This window comes from Chrysemys picta, chromosome 14 (genome assembly GCF_011386835.1).
Source record: "Chrysemys picta bellii isolate R12L10 chromosome 14, ASM1138683v2, whole genome shotgun sequence".
In the NCBI taxonomy this organism is placed as follows: Eukaryota; Metazoa; Chordata; order Testudines; family Emydidae; genus Chrysemys; species Chrysemys picta.
This window is the reverse complement of record NC_088804.1, coordinates 19,796,587-19,812,328: the sequence shown is the minus strand read 5'-3', so window position 1 is coordinate 19,812,328 and position 15,742 is coordinate 19,796,587. Positions and strand designations below refer to the sequence as shown.

The window sequence follows — 15,742 nt, the reverse complement described above, 5'->3', positions numbered from 1 at the left end:
CAGTGTGTGTCTATTGTGACCAGAAATTCAATCCTGGACCTGAGAAACCTTCTCATTGAAAGGATTGGTGTTGATAACTCAGCATGTTGTGTCAAAAAAAATCAGTCAAATTCCTGAACAGCTGTAGAGGTTGAGATTAAGTTTAGAGAACAAAGGAAATAGCTAGCTAGCCTGGTTGAGGGAGCACAGGGGCTCAAAGGAAGAGAATATCAGCAAAGGAAACTATTTTAGCAAAGGAAGAGACCCACCCAGAGAAGGGGACTGATGAGCATTCCCTTTGCTTTTAGGACGTGTTTTTTTCTGAGCACCCCGTGCTCCATTTGAAATCAGTGAGATCTATACATACACTGCATCAGAAAATCAAGATGTAAGTGTCTAGGACCCTATTGCTATATGCAATGGGACTGGTATTCTGACACTTGGGAAAAATCAAGGTCACAGACATGGGGCCTGATCTGAGATCAATGGAAAGACTCCCGGTGGCTTCCATGCACTTTGGATCAAGTCCATGGAGACTGCTGCTCAGTTATGTTTCAACTTTAAGTTTTGTAGCTTCTGGCTCATTCATGCTGATTTACAGCTTAACTTTCCCCTGCAGTTCTTGTACATGGGCATTATGTATACCACGAAAGTGTAAGTTCCAAATATAGGATATTGGAGTTAGTTTTCAATGGCTATTAACTTAATGCAACAAACAGTCAAATGAAAGGCAGAGGCTATTTAATGCTTTTTCCATTATTATAAGTTACTCATGCTAGTCTCCAGTGGGAAACTAGAGCTCCTAATAAACTAACTACCAATATCCTATATTTTATTATTATGATTTTTCCCATAAGGTGGCTCAAACTAGGTGGGAGGGATAGCTCAGTGATTTGAGCATTTGCCTGCTAAACCCAGCGTTGTGAGTTTAATCCTTGAGGGGGCCACTTAGAGATCTGGGGCAAAATCAGTACTTGGTCCTGCTAGTGAAGGCGGGGGCCTGAACTCGATGACCTTTTGGGGTCCCTTCCAGTTCTATGAGATAGGTATATCTCTGTATAAAGTGATTAAAGAGGGCTCCCTATCTCCAGTGCTAACAAGTGTGAAATGAAGAACTGGAGGCAGTTGATTAAATTGTCCTCGCTCCTAGAATGTTCTCCAGAAATGGAAACTGAGGTGGAGTCTAAAAAAGAAACATCTATCTATATATCTACTCCCATCATCATAGTACTTGAGTGCCTTGCACGTATTTAAAAATTATAATAATAATTTTAACCTGAAGAGAGAAGGCCAAAACTATAAACAAACAGCAATTTTGTCTTATTGATAGCAATAGTTGAATTATTTAACCCTCAAAAAAAGAAACTAACTGTGAGAGACTACTTAATTACCTATGAAAGCATCTGTATCCCCAGATTTTAGAGACATTTAAACACCAGTTAATTGGTTCCTACAGTCAGTGTCCTGTGTATTCCGCCATTCCACGGCTGCAGAATTTGCCATGGAATGCACTCCCTTCTTCAGAATCTAAGCTTTAATTTTAAAAAAAGATATTTCCAATCCTTTTGATTGCAAAGAAAACCTTGAAATTATGTAATGAATGTAAACCCATGCAGAGTTGTCTGCATGAGTCCAGACAACCTAAAATAATAACTCTAAGCCGTATTCATCTCAGTAAGATATTAACCACTCAACCTAAGGATCACATTTAAAATGACTTAACTATTTCACTGATGACCTTTATAGCAGACCTGCCTAATGTCATTCAAGAAGTCTGTGTTAGAGCCTGAACTTAGCACCCGGACCTAAACAGTAATTATCAGGCTGTCCCACATTCTCCTTTTATGTTCTATTTCCCCAACAGAACACTTACCATACAATCTCCAACATACTAAAAATAGAAAGAAATTGTCTCCTCTATTAGGTACAGTTTTGCTTACATTGTTTTGTTTGTGATATTAATATTATTTTACATGTATACTTATACATATATATGCTTCAAATATAGTTCACATTTATAATTATTGCATTAATAATATTAATTGTTTTAATTACCTGTAGTTGATGAGTTACAAGAACTACTGTTTTTCCTTTAAGGGCCTCTTTTATGCATTTCTCAAAAATGTATTTTCCAACATGTGCATCAACTGCTGATAGGGGGTCGTCCAACAAGTAAATGTCTCTATTGGCATAAACAGCACGAGCTAAGCTGATTCTTTGCTTCTGGCCTCCAGAGAGGTTGAGACCTCTTTCACCTATCTTTAAATGGGAAAAGATGACTGCATGAGTTTATTGGTAATAATTGATTTTTTATATATATACGTATAATAATAGGTCCTCTCCCTATAGTAAAGGTTGCACAAAACTTTGCATTATAAGACCCTGTTTTCAGTTGCTTATAACTTTGCCAAGTCAGGCAAGCTAAGAGCAGGAAAGAAGGCAGGATCTGGAGAGGAGGGGCTATAGAACCAGAAGGGAACAGGGAGAGGCTGGCAGGGACAGCTCAGAAGGATCTGTAACCATTAGAGATCACTCTCCTACAGAAACTGGAATTGAACCCATTATTCCTGAGTCTCAAAATTCCCTTACTGTCTAGTAAATAGCTGTAAAATCTACTGGCAAAGTGTGTCTATCTCTTCGAGTGGCAGGTCCACATAGAAGATAACCGCTTTCTGCTGCTATCAATTACAGTAACTCCTCACTTAACATTGTAGTTATGTTCCTGAAAAATGAGACTTTAAGCTAAACGATGTTAAGCGAATCCAATTTCCTCATAAGAATTAATGTAAATGGTGAGGTTAGGTTCCAGAGAATTTTTTTGTACCAGACAAAAGACTATATATATACACACAGTATAAGTTTTAAACAATTTAATACTGTACACAGCAATGATGATTGTGAAGCTTGGTTGAACAAGACCCCACTCTAAGGGTAGGTCTATACTTACCTCCAGGTCTGGCGGTAAGCAATTGATCTTCTGGGATCGATCCCGGAAGTGCTCGCCATCGACGCCGGTACTCCTGCTCCGCGAGAGGAGTACGCGGAGTCGACGGGGGAGCCTGCCTGCCTCGTGTGGACCCGCAGTAAGTTCGAACTAAGATAGTTCGACTTCAGCTACGTGAATAACGTAGCTGAAGTTGCATATCTTAGTTCGAAGTGGGGGGTTAGTGTGGACCAACCCTAAGTACATTGCCTTTAAAAAGATCAGGAAGTTGAGACAGCAGCTGCGGCCAGCAAGCTCTTTCCCCCTGAGCCCTGTCATGTCCCCACTCTGCCCTATATGGAGAAGAGGTAAGCGGGGGGCAGGAGTACGGGGGAGGGGGACACCCTGACATTAGCCCCCCTCTTCCCTCCCTCCGCACTGCAAGCAGGAGGCTCCCCGGAGCAGCTCCAAGGCAGAGGGCAGGAGCAGCACAGGGCAGTGGGTGGAGGGACAACTGAACTGCCTGCAATTGATAGCCTGCTGGGCGGCTGCCGCACAGGGAACTTAGGGGAGTGGGGAGCTGATAGGGGGGCTGCCAGTGCACCCTGGTTCCAAGCCCCCGCCAGCTAGTCCAGTGGGCTGCTCTTTCTGCATGCAGTGGACAAAGCAGGCGGCTGCCAAGCAACGTTATAAGGGAGCATTGCGCAACTTTAAATGAGCACGTTCTCTAATTGATCAGCAATGTAACAACAAAACAACGTTAACTGGGATGACTTTAAGTGAGGAGTTACTGTACTCTATTAACCCATTCATAGAGGACTGTGCTGTAGATCTAAAGATCCCAACAATACTGAACCACAGGGATGGGCACAGGCTCAATATGGTTCCATATGAATAAATATTTACTGTTTCAGTTTTTAAAGAAACTTAGGAAACTACATCTAAAAACATAATTAAAAGAATGTGAAGGTTGTAAAGTCATCCCCTCAAATGGTAGGGAATGCCAGAATTCAAGTTGCCTGTGCAACCTTCGTTCATCCTCCTTGTGCATGTGCTTCATGATCGTCTTTAACTACATGATCACATCCTATTTCTTCCACAGGACCTCTGCCTAACTTATTGATTTCCCCTGCTACTGCTGTCTGTAGGATTCCTGCTTCATTTGTTGCAATTCTTGGAAGGTGTGTAATTAATGAGAAAGGATTGTCTTGTGGTTAAAGCAGCTAAATACCATCCTGGAAAATTTTATTCTATCCCTGCCTCTGCCACAGATTTCCTATATGATGAAAGGCAGGTCATGTAAACGAAAATTTTAACAGGTGATCACTGTGTTCCACATATTCTCAGTACCCAATGTGAGACTTCTGTGATCTGATTTGCAGAAATGCTCAATGCTCACCACTACAACTAACGTCAATGGGAGCTCTGCTCAGAACATATAAAGTACCATAAAATGCTAAGCATTCTAAAAAATCAGACCCTACATTTTTCAAGTTGAGGACCCAAAATCAGTTGACACCCGCTCTTCTAAAATCTTTGCATGCAGAAATTCTATAGACCTCAAAAGTAGTTCTGTACACAGATGGCATGTAAGATCAGGTCCATAAATAGAATCTGACTTGTTCTTTAGTTCTGAAAAAAGGATCAGACTCTTCCAACAAGTTTTTGGTTAAAATTATTAAAATTACTGTGATAGTTATTATTACAGAAGAGCTAATTAAAAATCTAACCTCACTGCAACAAAATATCAATATGCTATAAAAAGAACAAATAGGCTTTAAAGGGTTGTAATTGTAGGTGCATTCCCCCTAAAGCCCAGTGCCTCCGGAACTTCCTGCTGTGCCAAACAGCTTTAAGCCAACCAGAAAGTGGGTCATTGATTTAAAAACACAACTAAGCCTTAAATTGGAATATGCTTTATGTTCCTAGTTAAGTTTTTAATAAAAAAAATTAACAAGCTGGCCAGACCATGAGGAAAGCATTGTTGAATCAAATGATTGCAGCACCCTTAAAATTAGGTTGAAATATTTAATGTCAACTCAGAGAGGCATGTAGTATGATAGAATGCAAAACAGATAATAAAAAGGGCAGCTTTAAATGAGTTTAGCATTGCATCCACTTCATTCTCGCCAGCTTGTTCAGATAAAAGGGTTGAATGAAAGATGAGAGACATAGAAAGGGGAAGAAGAGGACTAGTAGCCCTAAAAAGGGAAGACCACACAGTGTCAGTAAAATTATGATTACAGTAAAGATAATTCTCTAGTAGAGATGGGCGTTACCTGGACTCAAGTGACCCTGAATCTTGTGAATTTCCCCATCGAAGCCAGATCTAAACTTCGTGGAGTGAACCCATTTCTACTTTCTAATAACTTTAGTTCTCTGATCCTTCACCCTGTTAGGTCCAGGAATCGATTAAATGAAAATTCCTAGAAGGGTCGGGCATTCCTCTAGTGGAATGAATTCTGACAGGAAGGAGCATTAAACTGATGAACCTCTCTGTGTAGTAGTCCAAAGATACCACAAGACCACTTTATATGGAAAAGAATAACAGGAGGTTCTGATAAGAAATTGCAACATAGTATCTTAATTTTAAATAGTACCTTTCAAATACAAGGTATATCAAAGCACTTTACAGTAATGGATCAGATACTGATCGTGCAGTGGTTAGGCAAATATGACAACCATTGTACACTTAATAATACCTCATGCACAGTTTGAATCTGTTTCACTGACAGTTAGCTGGATCAGTAGAGTTACCTTTTACTTTTTAAAAGGTGCCATGGATTCTATAATTTCCACAGGAACAGCCACCAGATATGGAAAAAGGAATACGATTTAATACAATCTCAAGGTCCCCACCTTTAACAATACTCTAGCCTCAACACTGCATGAGAGCATTAATGTTAGCGTGAACCCAAATCTTGATGTGGAACTTTAACCTATGCCTTTCTTAACCCTGAAATACAAGTGCAAGGTGCAATCATGTGAGTCCCACTAAGACATACATATAAGACATACATATAAAGAAACTTTCTACAGCAGCTTATAAAAGAAATTTTTAAGGTGTCAAGCAGTTCAGAGCCAAAGAAGGAGGAGAAGGTGAATGAGGTCAGGTTGTACTGTTTCTGTTCCCTGATTGGATCACGTCAGTGACTAATCAGAACAGTGTAAACTGTGAATATTAATTAGTTGAAATCCATGCTGTTTGGCTAATTGGTAAGTTGAGTTAGCAATATCTGTTGAACATATAATTCACAATTTGTGCAGTTTTTGTAATATTTGCTGTTTGTATTTTGAATCTGCAGATAAGACTGCAAACTGAAATTTGCAGACCAAGACAATTGTGACTAATTTCAAATAATAAATACATTTGAAAATTTCATGATCTGTTCCCAGATAGCAAGCAAACAGAAGAAAATGCAAAATCCATCAGTTAAACTATTACAATTTTTTGATCATCAATACTATCAGTATTAGTTTTATGGACCAAAACAAGAACATTTTAGAAAAGTGACTGACGAAAGAGAGATAAGGAGGGAAGCTTTCATTGCAGAAAGGAAATCTGTGTTATCTAAACCTTATTTCTTAACTTTTTCAGGTTGGCAACCCCTTATTTGAAGTCAAGATTTTCACGAGCCTCTTACATTTTTGATAAAAGTAAGTTTTATTTTTAAATATCAACTATAAGCTTATATAATTTATTTGTGTGTGTATTTCAGGAGGTTGACAGCGAATACTTGACTTTGAAGTGTAAAGGTGTATAGCGAATAGGGATAAGAGATTTTCTTTGTTTTAGATTGTAATAAAAATTTCAATGCCTTGTGACCCTCCTAATTGCTTTCCATGACCCTCACCAGTTGAGAAATATTGATCTAAACATTCAGGGTCAGAGTCTCAGTTGCTGTAACTTGATATATCTCCATTGACTTCAGTTTACACAGTTGAGTCGGGAATCAGAGATGCACAGGAACATTGTCTCTGCAGTGAAACAGCTCAGGGAATACTACCATTCTCCCAAATCTGTTTCCAGAAGATAATGGCTTCTTTGTATATTTAAAGACCCGGAGTGAACCCTTCTATGTTCGTTCAGCTAGTATGTCTTTGTTTCCTTGTCTGTGAGGACATGAACCCATTTTCCTTACAGGACTTGAGAGCTAGGTGCACAGATATTTATATACAACTTCATCTCCAGAGGATAGTGTACAAGAGATATGTTACGAAAGGCTCTGAGTAGTAAATTCTCACCCATTTTGGGAATAATCTGTCACAAATGTGACCTGCAATTGATGAAGACAACATAAAAAGAAAGTCAAATTGGACTCTAACGCCCACTAACAAATAATGCTTGACAGGATAGTTGACAAACAGTAATAGGTGAATTGTAATATTTTAGGGGCCATTGTGCTCTGAGAATGTTCTACAAAGAAGATATCTTTTAGCCTTGGTAACAGATCCAGTACAGGAAGTCTAGAAACCACACAGACAAACTATTGAAAGTATTTGAAGAGGTGGGTGTTATTGCATTGAATTATAGAACTACCACAGTAGAAATCTGTAAAATAAATACCTACAATGAATTATCAGTCATCCTTTTTTCTGCTGGAGGATGCTTTTCAGGGTTATGTCAGCTGTTAAGAATGTTTACATAAAACAGATATTTCTCCTATAACACAACTTTGATTTTTTTCATTTAATAAAAAATAGATGTCACTTGGGTTTTTATTTCTTTTGTTTTCTTTAAGCAGAAGCATAACATTATTTTATGTCCGTTAAGGCTTTCTTGAAGATTAGGGCCAGATTCAAATCCTGATGAGGTCAAGGTGAGTTTTTCAATTGACTTCAGCAGGCTTTAGTTTAGGCCACAAGAGCAACACCTAGATAGCATGGTTGATAGTTGAGAGTGCTCCTCACCCAGGTAGTAGGAATATGTATGCATATAATCGTAGCAGATAAATAGGCTATTACTGCTGCCCATCACCCTGTATACTCTGTGGCAAACTGGATCTCTGGATTATGCAGAAGCACTCTGGTGTCACAGACTGGAACTTCTATGGCAGCTTCATTTAAACATTAAAAATACAGGGTTTTAGTTAAGCAAATATGAATAATACAAAGAATACAGTGGCCCCTGTATTTATTTTTATATTAAATTCATTTATTTTATGCTGGTCTGGATGAAAAGAGGCGGGAGATAAATCCATAATCCTTCCCTGTCCCCTTTGCTCTTTGTCTCTTTTCTGCTTTCATATGGGCCATAAAATTTGTGTGCTAGGAATAGTGCAGTTAATATGTGGGAATATGAGTACTGTGGGGTATTTTCTCCTTTGTGGTGTATAATACTTTTGTATGTGTTTTATATGTTGGCACCTAGAACTTGTTTGGTTTGTTATAAAAAAAATGAAAAAGTTTCATAAATAAATACTTTATGCAGCCCCCACATTTTCAGTTTTCAGTATGTTGCAGATTTTTGAATTGACAACACAGAACTACTTTGTAGAAGCTGTTGGAGGAAGCTGGATAGGAGCTTGGCAGTTTGATGGGGCTCAATTAGAATATTTTTTTACTCCTAGGAGAGTGGGGCCGTAAGCTTTGGGTTGTGGGATAATCACACTACCAAGATGTATTCAGCTTGTCTGCAATCTTAGAAAGACCGTGCTGCATGATTTACATTCAGTTCATATTTGTAAAATTTCTTTTGTGCAACCATAGAACTAGAAATAAGTTTTTTTAAAATATTTTGAAATCCCCTTTCTCTAAAACTTTAAAACAAATGCCCAGGAAAAAAAATCTAGCCTGGGATTTGGTGTGGAATGTGAAATTTTTTTGGGGTGTGTGTAAATCAGAGTGAAAGTGGGTTGAAAATTGGACATAATGGGACTCTATTGTCAACTTTTTTCTATGGAGAGTTTAACAGCTCTCCATAATATGTGCCAATATTTTACTAGATTGCATAATGAGACTTACTTCAGTCAAATCTCCATAAGGAAGAGTTTCCATATCTGACTTCAGACTGCACACATGGATTGCATAATTGTACCTAAAGAATGAATGTTCAGAATTGTTTAATTTCTAAAAATCTATTATTTTCTTCAGCACAAAATCTCATGCATTTTGAATTACCCTAGCATCTTTGTTGCAAATACATTGATTTGAACCATAATTCAGTGACCATGGCTATTATTCATTCATTCAGATCCAGCCCTTTCCCCCCCGTTTTCTGTGTGTACAAGTTACTGTTATATCATACTGTGACACAGTTGCGTTTGAAATTCTTATACAATATCATCAAATGAGCAGATATATAGTGTTGTACTCTACAACCTCCAATTGAGACCAAGAGCATCAACTCTGCAATTCCAGCCTCACATACAAATCCAAAAATGTAGGAATTTGAGATTAGATTTGAGATTATTTTGGATTTCTCAACCCTGAATCACAGTTGCTTGCTATAGGTTGAGCCTTTTGACCAACCAAATACTGAACCTGATTCTCATTTACATTAAAGAGTTTTTACACCACTTTGTCAGTGTAAAAAGGCCTTACTTTATTAGTAGTATTATAATGTATTTGAATTGTGTGGCACCCAGAGGCTCTACCCCATTGTGCTCAGCTGTGTACAAACATAATAAGGACATGGTCCCTGCCCTGAAAGTTTAAAATCTAAAAGGGCATAAATTTGCATTGATGGCCACTTTGGGGCACCTTTACACTGCAGTGTAAAGGGGCCTTAGTGTAAATGAAAGACAGGTTCTGAATGTTTAAAACTTTGTACTGTAAAACAAGAAGGATAAAGTGCAATCTTATATACAATCTACACAGGCAAAATTTCTTCTTCTTTCTGGAGAGGATGGGCTAGGTGTCTACCTACCAGAACTGGTCTCAGATATTAAAAGGAATTGTTCTTTTACTACTGTAAGATTATATTGCAAATATTAATCTTATGCTCTTCTTTTATTTCATATTTTGCAAAGAACGACTAACATTTCATTTATCAGCCCTGTTTCTATGAGCAGTAGTCCATATCAGTTGCACCAAATGCCTTATAAAACATTGTTTAGTTCCTACCAAATTTATGTAGTGGCTATATGTTCAGAATCTTCTGGTTCTCCTGGAAGAAAATACCTACTGTATTAAGGTCTTGCAGTTGTTGCATCCCAATGTTGTTTTACAGGGCCTATACCCCACTGTCTCACCTTTTTTCAGAACCCTTTATTGTAAACATGCCATGGGAAATTTGAACCAAATTTCAGCTACTAATTCATATGTTTGTGAAACGATCTCCAATTTGTATTTTGTGTTTGTATGCTGGTTTCTTAGGAAATTTGGGGAAACAAACACCAGAAACCCTGTTTTTCTTCCCTATGTAGCGCACATTTGCTGCACCCTGATGGTGCCTGAGCAGTAACATTGTGACATCAGCGCTAATCAGACATTCATCACTCACTCCCTCCAGTTCAATTGCATACTTGAGGAGAGTCACTAGTGCCTTGGTTGTCATGGCAACTGCTGCCTGTGATAATTGATTTACCTCAGACAACCATGACATTATTACAGTGAAGGAGCCCAGGAGGAACTGGAATGAAGGCTGACTGTGCTCTTTTGGACTTGTCCTGTGGCAAGTTACACTGTTTATTTTCAAAGGGTAATTGTTACTTTTCTCAGATACAAAATTACTTTTCATGCATATTGTTTACATGCTTCTTTCAAATTGGAGGTTGAGACTTTATGAATACCTCCAGCTTTTTTAAAAACATGGGAAATTATAGGTCTGAATCCCTACTCAGTTTTCACTGTCAGACAATTAAAAAAGTCATTTAGAAGTTGTAGTAAAACTGAAGTTTAATTACCAAAAAACATGTTCTGACTACAGTTTAATTTAATTCCTTACAATATATTGGTCAACATGTATTGAGTGTTGAAATATGGAACTTCACAAAGATAAGAATGGCAACCAGATATATATTGAAGAAAGCTAATATGCAAGTGCTTTACTTAAATAGTACAAGGGGCCGAATTAAAGGTTGCATGGGCAACAATCGATCTGGCATTTCCAAACTTTCATAATCTTTTAATCCTATTTAGTCTTTAACCCTGTACTTGTTAATGATTTTATGGTTTAGTTTATTGATGACTGACCTAAACTAATGGTAAAAGAAGGTTTTTTTGTTTAATTTGTGTATATTCTTAGAATACTTATTGCCTTTTAACTACATGTAACTCTTCATAATCTAAAACCAGTATTCTTTGGAGCCATTTTCAGGAACTGGTAAATGGAGTTTAAGAAGAACCATAGAATTTGATATGCTGCTTCAAAAATTGCTGTAATATATGAATACCATAAGAAATGGATATTAAATGTCTTTTTCTGATATTTCTATGTCTATATGTTTTGATAAAATAGCTACTAAACTATTTAAGAAAATTAGCTTCTTGAATTTTTAAATACAAACCATATGTCTGGGATGTCTAACGGAAACATTTATCTGAAATTTATAGACAAGCAAATTCATTCCATTTCCCACATGGCTCAACTTCACGAATTGGCAGGTTGAAGACAATAGCAGGTATTGAGCAAAATGAACATCTGACAAGCATGGCTGCTCACCAGCATCTAGCCAGATTTGGCAGGTTAGACACTGGAACAAGTCCTTTTTTAAAAAAAAAATACGCACAGGGATTCTCTATCTATTGTCCATAAAAGTATGGCTGAACAAGGTTGGAACTAGAGTATTAGCAATACAAAGGTAGCTTTTGTTAGTACTTAGGGACGGGAACTTGCTGGTTTTATGCAATGCTGCATTGATAAGTAGCAGGAATGCAGAGGAAAGTTTATGGATATTTACAAGGGCTCTTTATTTTCTACATTTTCTACATTTTTCCATATTTCTTTGGTTTGAAGTCTCCTAATTTAGTTAATTTGTTCCCATTTTGGATTTAAAAAGCCTCCTCTCACATATTAAAGTGACCTGTTGTGTGATATGTGTGGCCCATGTGAATATAAAGGAGAGAGGCATGTGCATCAGGTGTGTAACAGGTTGTCCTGCCCCTTTAAGGGCCAGAGGGCTGGGGCAGCCAGCCATATTCACTATTCAAATGCAGCTGTGAAGGAAATAGGTGTTCCCTATTAAAGAGCTGCAAAACAGTGGGACAGCTGAGAGAATCTGCAGGAAGGGACAGTCTACTACAGTAGTCCCATAAGAAGGGATATTCCTGGGGGAAAGCCCTGCTAATTGTGGTTGGGTAGAAAGCCCCAGCTGGAAGTTTTGTTTTCCTTTTGTGACTTGTTTGGACAAAAAAATGGAACCAGGAAGGAGGGGCTAAAAGCTGATTTGGCTGTAAAAAGAGAGGGGTGTGTGCACCTTGGTAGGCATATTCAATGTGTTCTAAGTCTATGTACAAAGCACAACATATACATGGCAGTGTCACACTACATGAACTAAAATAAAACCCATTTCCCTGCAGTCTCAGTCCAAAGCCAGAAGAACATAGGGACTGCTTCCTCCCTAGGGAGTAGAAAAAGACAGGGCTGGCCTTACCATGAGGCGAACTGAGGCAGCCGCCTCAGGTGCCAGATTGTGGGGTGGTGCCACTAGGACCCAGAGGGTAGAAAATTGTGTCTGCTGCTGGTGCATATGTATTCTCTCAGCTCTAGATGCACAGAGATGGTGGAGTGCTGTGCTAGAAGAAGGAGGGCACAAGAGACATAACAGGTAGGCAGAAGAAAAGGTGAGAGGGAATAACAGAAAGCAGCAGGAGCTGCAGGGAGAGAGAGGGGAGAAGCCTCTTATGTACCTCTCTAGCACCCCCAGGAGCCTGGACTGAATAACACCAGCTTCTCAGGGAGCTTCCTGTTTCCTGCTGCTTCCCTGAACCCATTTGAGGAGAACAGACAGTCAACTGAAGTAATAGGAGCCAGTTAGGCCCTTAAGACACTGATATCTTCCCTCACTCAGGCCCTGCTACCAGCCTGCTTATTTGTCCCCTTCAATTCAGTGTTGAGAGCCACGATAGCTGGCACAGAACAGCAGTCATGAGTGAAAGAAAAAAATGCCCCTCTGGGGCAGCATTCAGAAAAAGAAAGAAAGCAAAGGAAGCTTTTCTATCTAAGCAGGAAGGAGCTCTCCTGAGATACATAGGGTAGGTCTATACTTACCTCTGGGTCCAGCGGTAAGCAATCGATCTTCTGGGATCGATCCTGGAAGTGCTCGCCGTCGACACCAGTACTCCTGCTCCGCGAGAGGAGTACGCGGAGTCGACGGGGGAGCCTGCCTGCCGCGTCTGGACCCGCGGTAAGTTCGAACTAAGATAGTTCGACTTCAGCTACGTTATTCACGTAGCTGAAATTGCGTATCTTAGTTTGAAGTGGGGGGTTAGTGTGGACTAACAAATGTTCACAGTGAGCCTTCCAGCCCCAGTGAGGATGTGAGTGGTGAGGAGATGCCTGATCTTCCAGTTAGTCAGAGTGCAGGTGACTTGGCAGCTACTGCACCATCCATATCTCCATCTCAAATGTATGTAACCATGCACATTCCTGAAGAAAAGTGTAGATCAAAGAAGAGTGTGGTGGAGGCGCAAGAAACAGCTGCTGCTGAGTTTAGTTCTTTAAGTCTAGATGATCCAGGACTGTGGACCCACTTGAGCAGTAGCCTGAGGGACTTCCTTCTACTGCATGGGCCACAACAAGTGAAAAACTTCATGTTCCCCAAGGACAATGAAAATAGAAGTTTCCATCCAACACATTACTGGTGTAAAATACCCAATGGTGACAAAGTGGAGAGGCCATGGCTTATGTACTCAAAAACCCAGAATGCTGCATACTGTTTTTGTTGCAAACTCTTCCAGCCACATTGGGTTCTACAGGAACAAAGGACTGTAAAATCTGGCTAGAAATCTGGCATGCCATGAGAAGGCAGCAAATCACCAGAGAGTATTCCATAGGTGGAAAAAGCTTGAGATGAGACTAAAGTTCAAGGCCACCATAGATGATCAGCATCAAGAGAAGATTGCATCGTCTCTCTTTACTGGCAAAATGTTCTGAAAAGGCTCATTGCTTGCTACCCAAAACCCTAGCACTGCATGGCACTTCAGATCAGCTGTATGTGCCAAACAACGGAAACTTCCTTAAAAGTTCCACTTCCTAGACCCCACAGTACAAATAAGCGATGGTCACATTAACACCACCATATACCAAAAACCCACCGACCGCTATGCCTACCTTCATGCCTCCAGCTTCCACCCCGGATGTGGAGGCTCTCTACACAAACATCCCACACACAGATGGAATACAAGCTGTCAGGAGCAGTATCCCTGATGATGACACAGCACAACTTGTTGCTGAGCTCTGTGACTTTATCCTCACGCACAATTATTTCAAATTTGGTGATAATATATACCTCCAGACCAGTGGCACCGCCATGGGCACCCGCATGGCCCCACAATATGCCAACATTTTTTTGGCTGACTTGGAACAACGCTTCCTCAGCTCTCATCCACTCACGCCCCTCCTCTACCTACGCTACATTGACGACATCTTCATCATTTGGACCCATGGGAAGGAGACTCTGGAAGAATTCCACAACGATTTCAACAGCTTCCACCCCACCATCAACCTCAGCCTGGACCAATCTACATGGGAGGTCCACTTTCTAGACCCCACAGTACAAATAAGTGATGGTCACGTTAACAGCACGCTATACCGAAAACCCACCGACCGCTACGCCTACCTTCATGCCTCCAGCTTCCACCCCGGACACACCACACGATCCATCATCTACAGCCGAGCACTGAGGTACAACCGTATCTGCTCCAACCCCTCAGACAGAGACCAACACCTACAAGTCTTCACCAAGCATTCTCAAAACTACGATACCCACACAAGGAAATAAGGAAACAAATCAACAGAGCCAGACGTGTACCCAGAAGCCTCCTGCTACAAGACAAGCCCAAGAAAGAAACCAGTAGAACTCCACTGGCCATCACCTACAGTCCTCAGCTTAAACCTCTCCAGTGCATCATCAGTGATCTACAACCCATCCTGGACAATGATCCCTCGCTTTCACAGACCTTGGGAGGCAGGCCAGTCCTCGCCCACAGACAACCTGCCAACCTTAAGCATATTCTCACCAGCAACCACACACCACACCATAACAACTCTAACTCAGGAACCAATCCATGCAACAAACCTCGATGCCAACTCTGCCCACATATCTACACCAGCAACACCATCACAGGACCTAACCAGATCAGCTACAACATCACCGGTTCATTCACCTGCACGTCCACCAATGTTATATATGCCATCATGTGCCAGCAATGCCCCTCTGCTATGTACATTGGCCAAACTTTTCCTTAAAATTGTGGAGCTGATGGCCGAGTTTGATGCTGTACTCCAGGAGCATCTAAGGGTAGGTCTACACTTACCTCCGGGTCCGGCGGCAAGCAATCGATCTTCTGGGATCGTTCCCGGAAGTGCTGGCTGTCAACGCCGGTACTCCAGCTCGGTGAGAGGAGTACGCGGCATCAACGGGGGAGCCTGCCTGCCGCGTCTGGACCCACGGTAAGTTCGAACTAAGGTATTTCGAATTCAGCTACGTTAATAACGTAGCTGAATTTGCGTACCTTAGTCCAAAGTGGGGGGTTAGTGTGGACCAGGCCTCAGAAGAGTCACCACGCAAGAAATGTACACATGCCACTACCTTGGAAAAACAATTCAAAATGAGATCATACAGTTACTGGCAACAAAAGTCAAACAGAAGATTGTGGCAGATCTGAAGTCAGCAAGATATTACTCTGTTATTCTGGACTGCAACCCCGACATCAGCCATATGGAACAAATGACTT

General features: G+C 40.4%; 1 protein-coding gene across 7 annotated transcripts in view; it reads right to left on the bottom strand.

Annotated features, from left to right (window-relative positions):
- LOC101938809 (ATP-binding cassette sub-family C member 12) overlaps positions 1-15,742 on the bottom strand; it is a 101,467-nt gene that overhangs the window by 40,723 nt on the left and 45,002 nt on the right. For all 7 annotated transcript variants that reach the window (XR_010592562.1, XM_024104125.3, XM_005289954.5 and 4 more), the window contains 2 exons: positions 8,867-8,939; positions 2,035-2,238 (listed from right to left, as the gene is read on the bottom strand). Coding sequence is in view for 6 of the 7 variants with exons in the window: in XM_024104125.3 (XP_023959893.2) it covers positions 2,035-2,238; positions 8,867-8,939 (277 nt within the window). In the remaining variant the exon portion in view is untranslated. The remainder of the gene's footprint in view (positions 1-2,034; positions 2,239-8,866; positions 8,940-15,742) is intronic.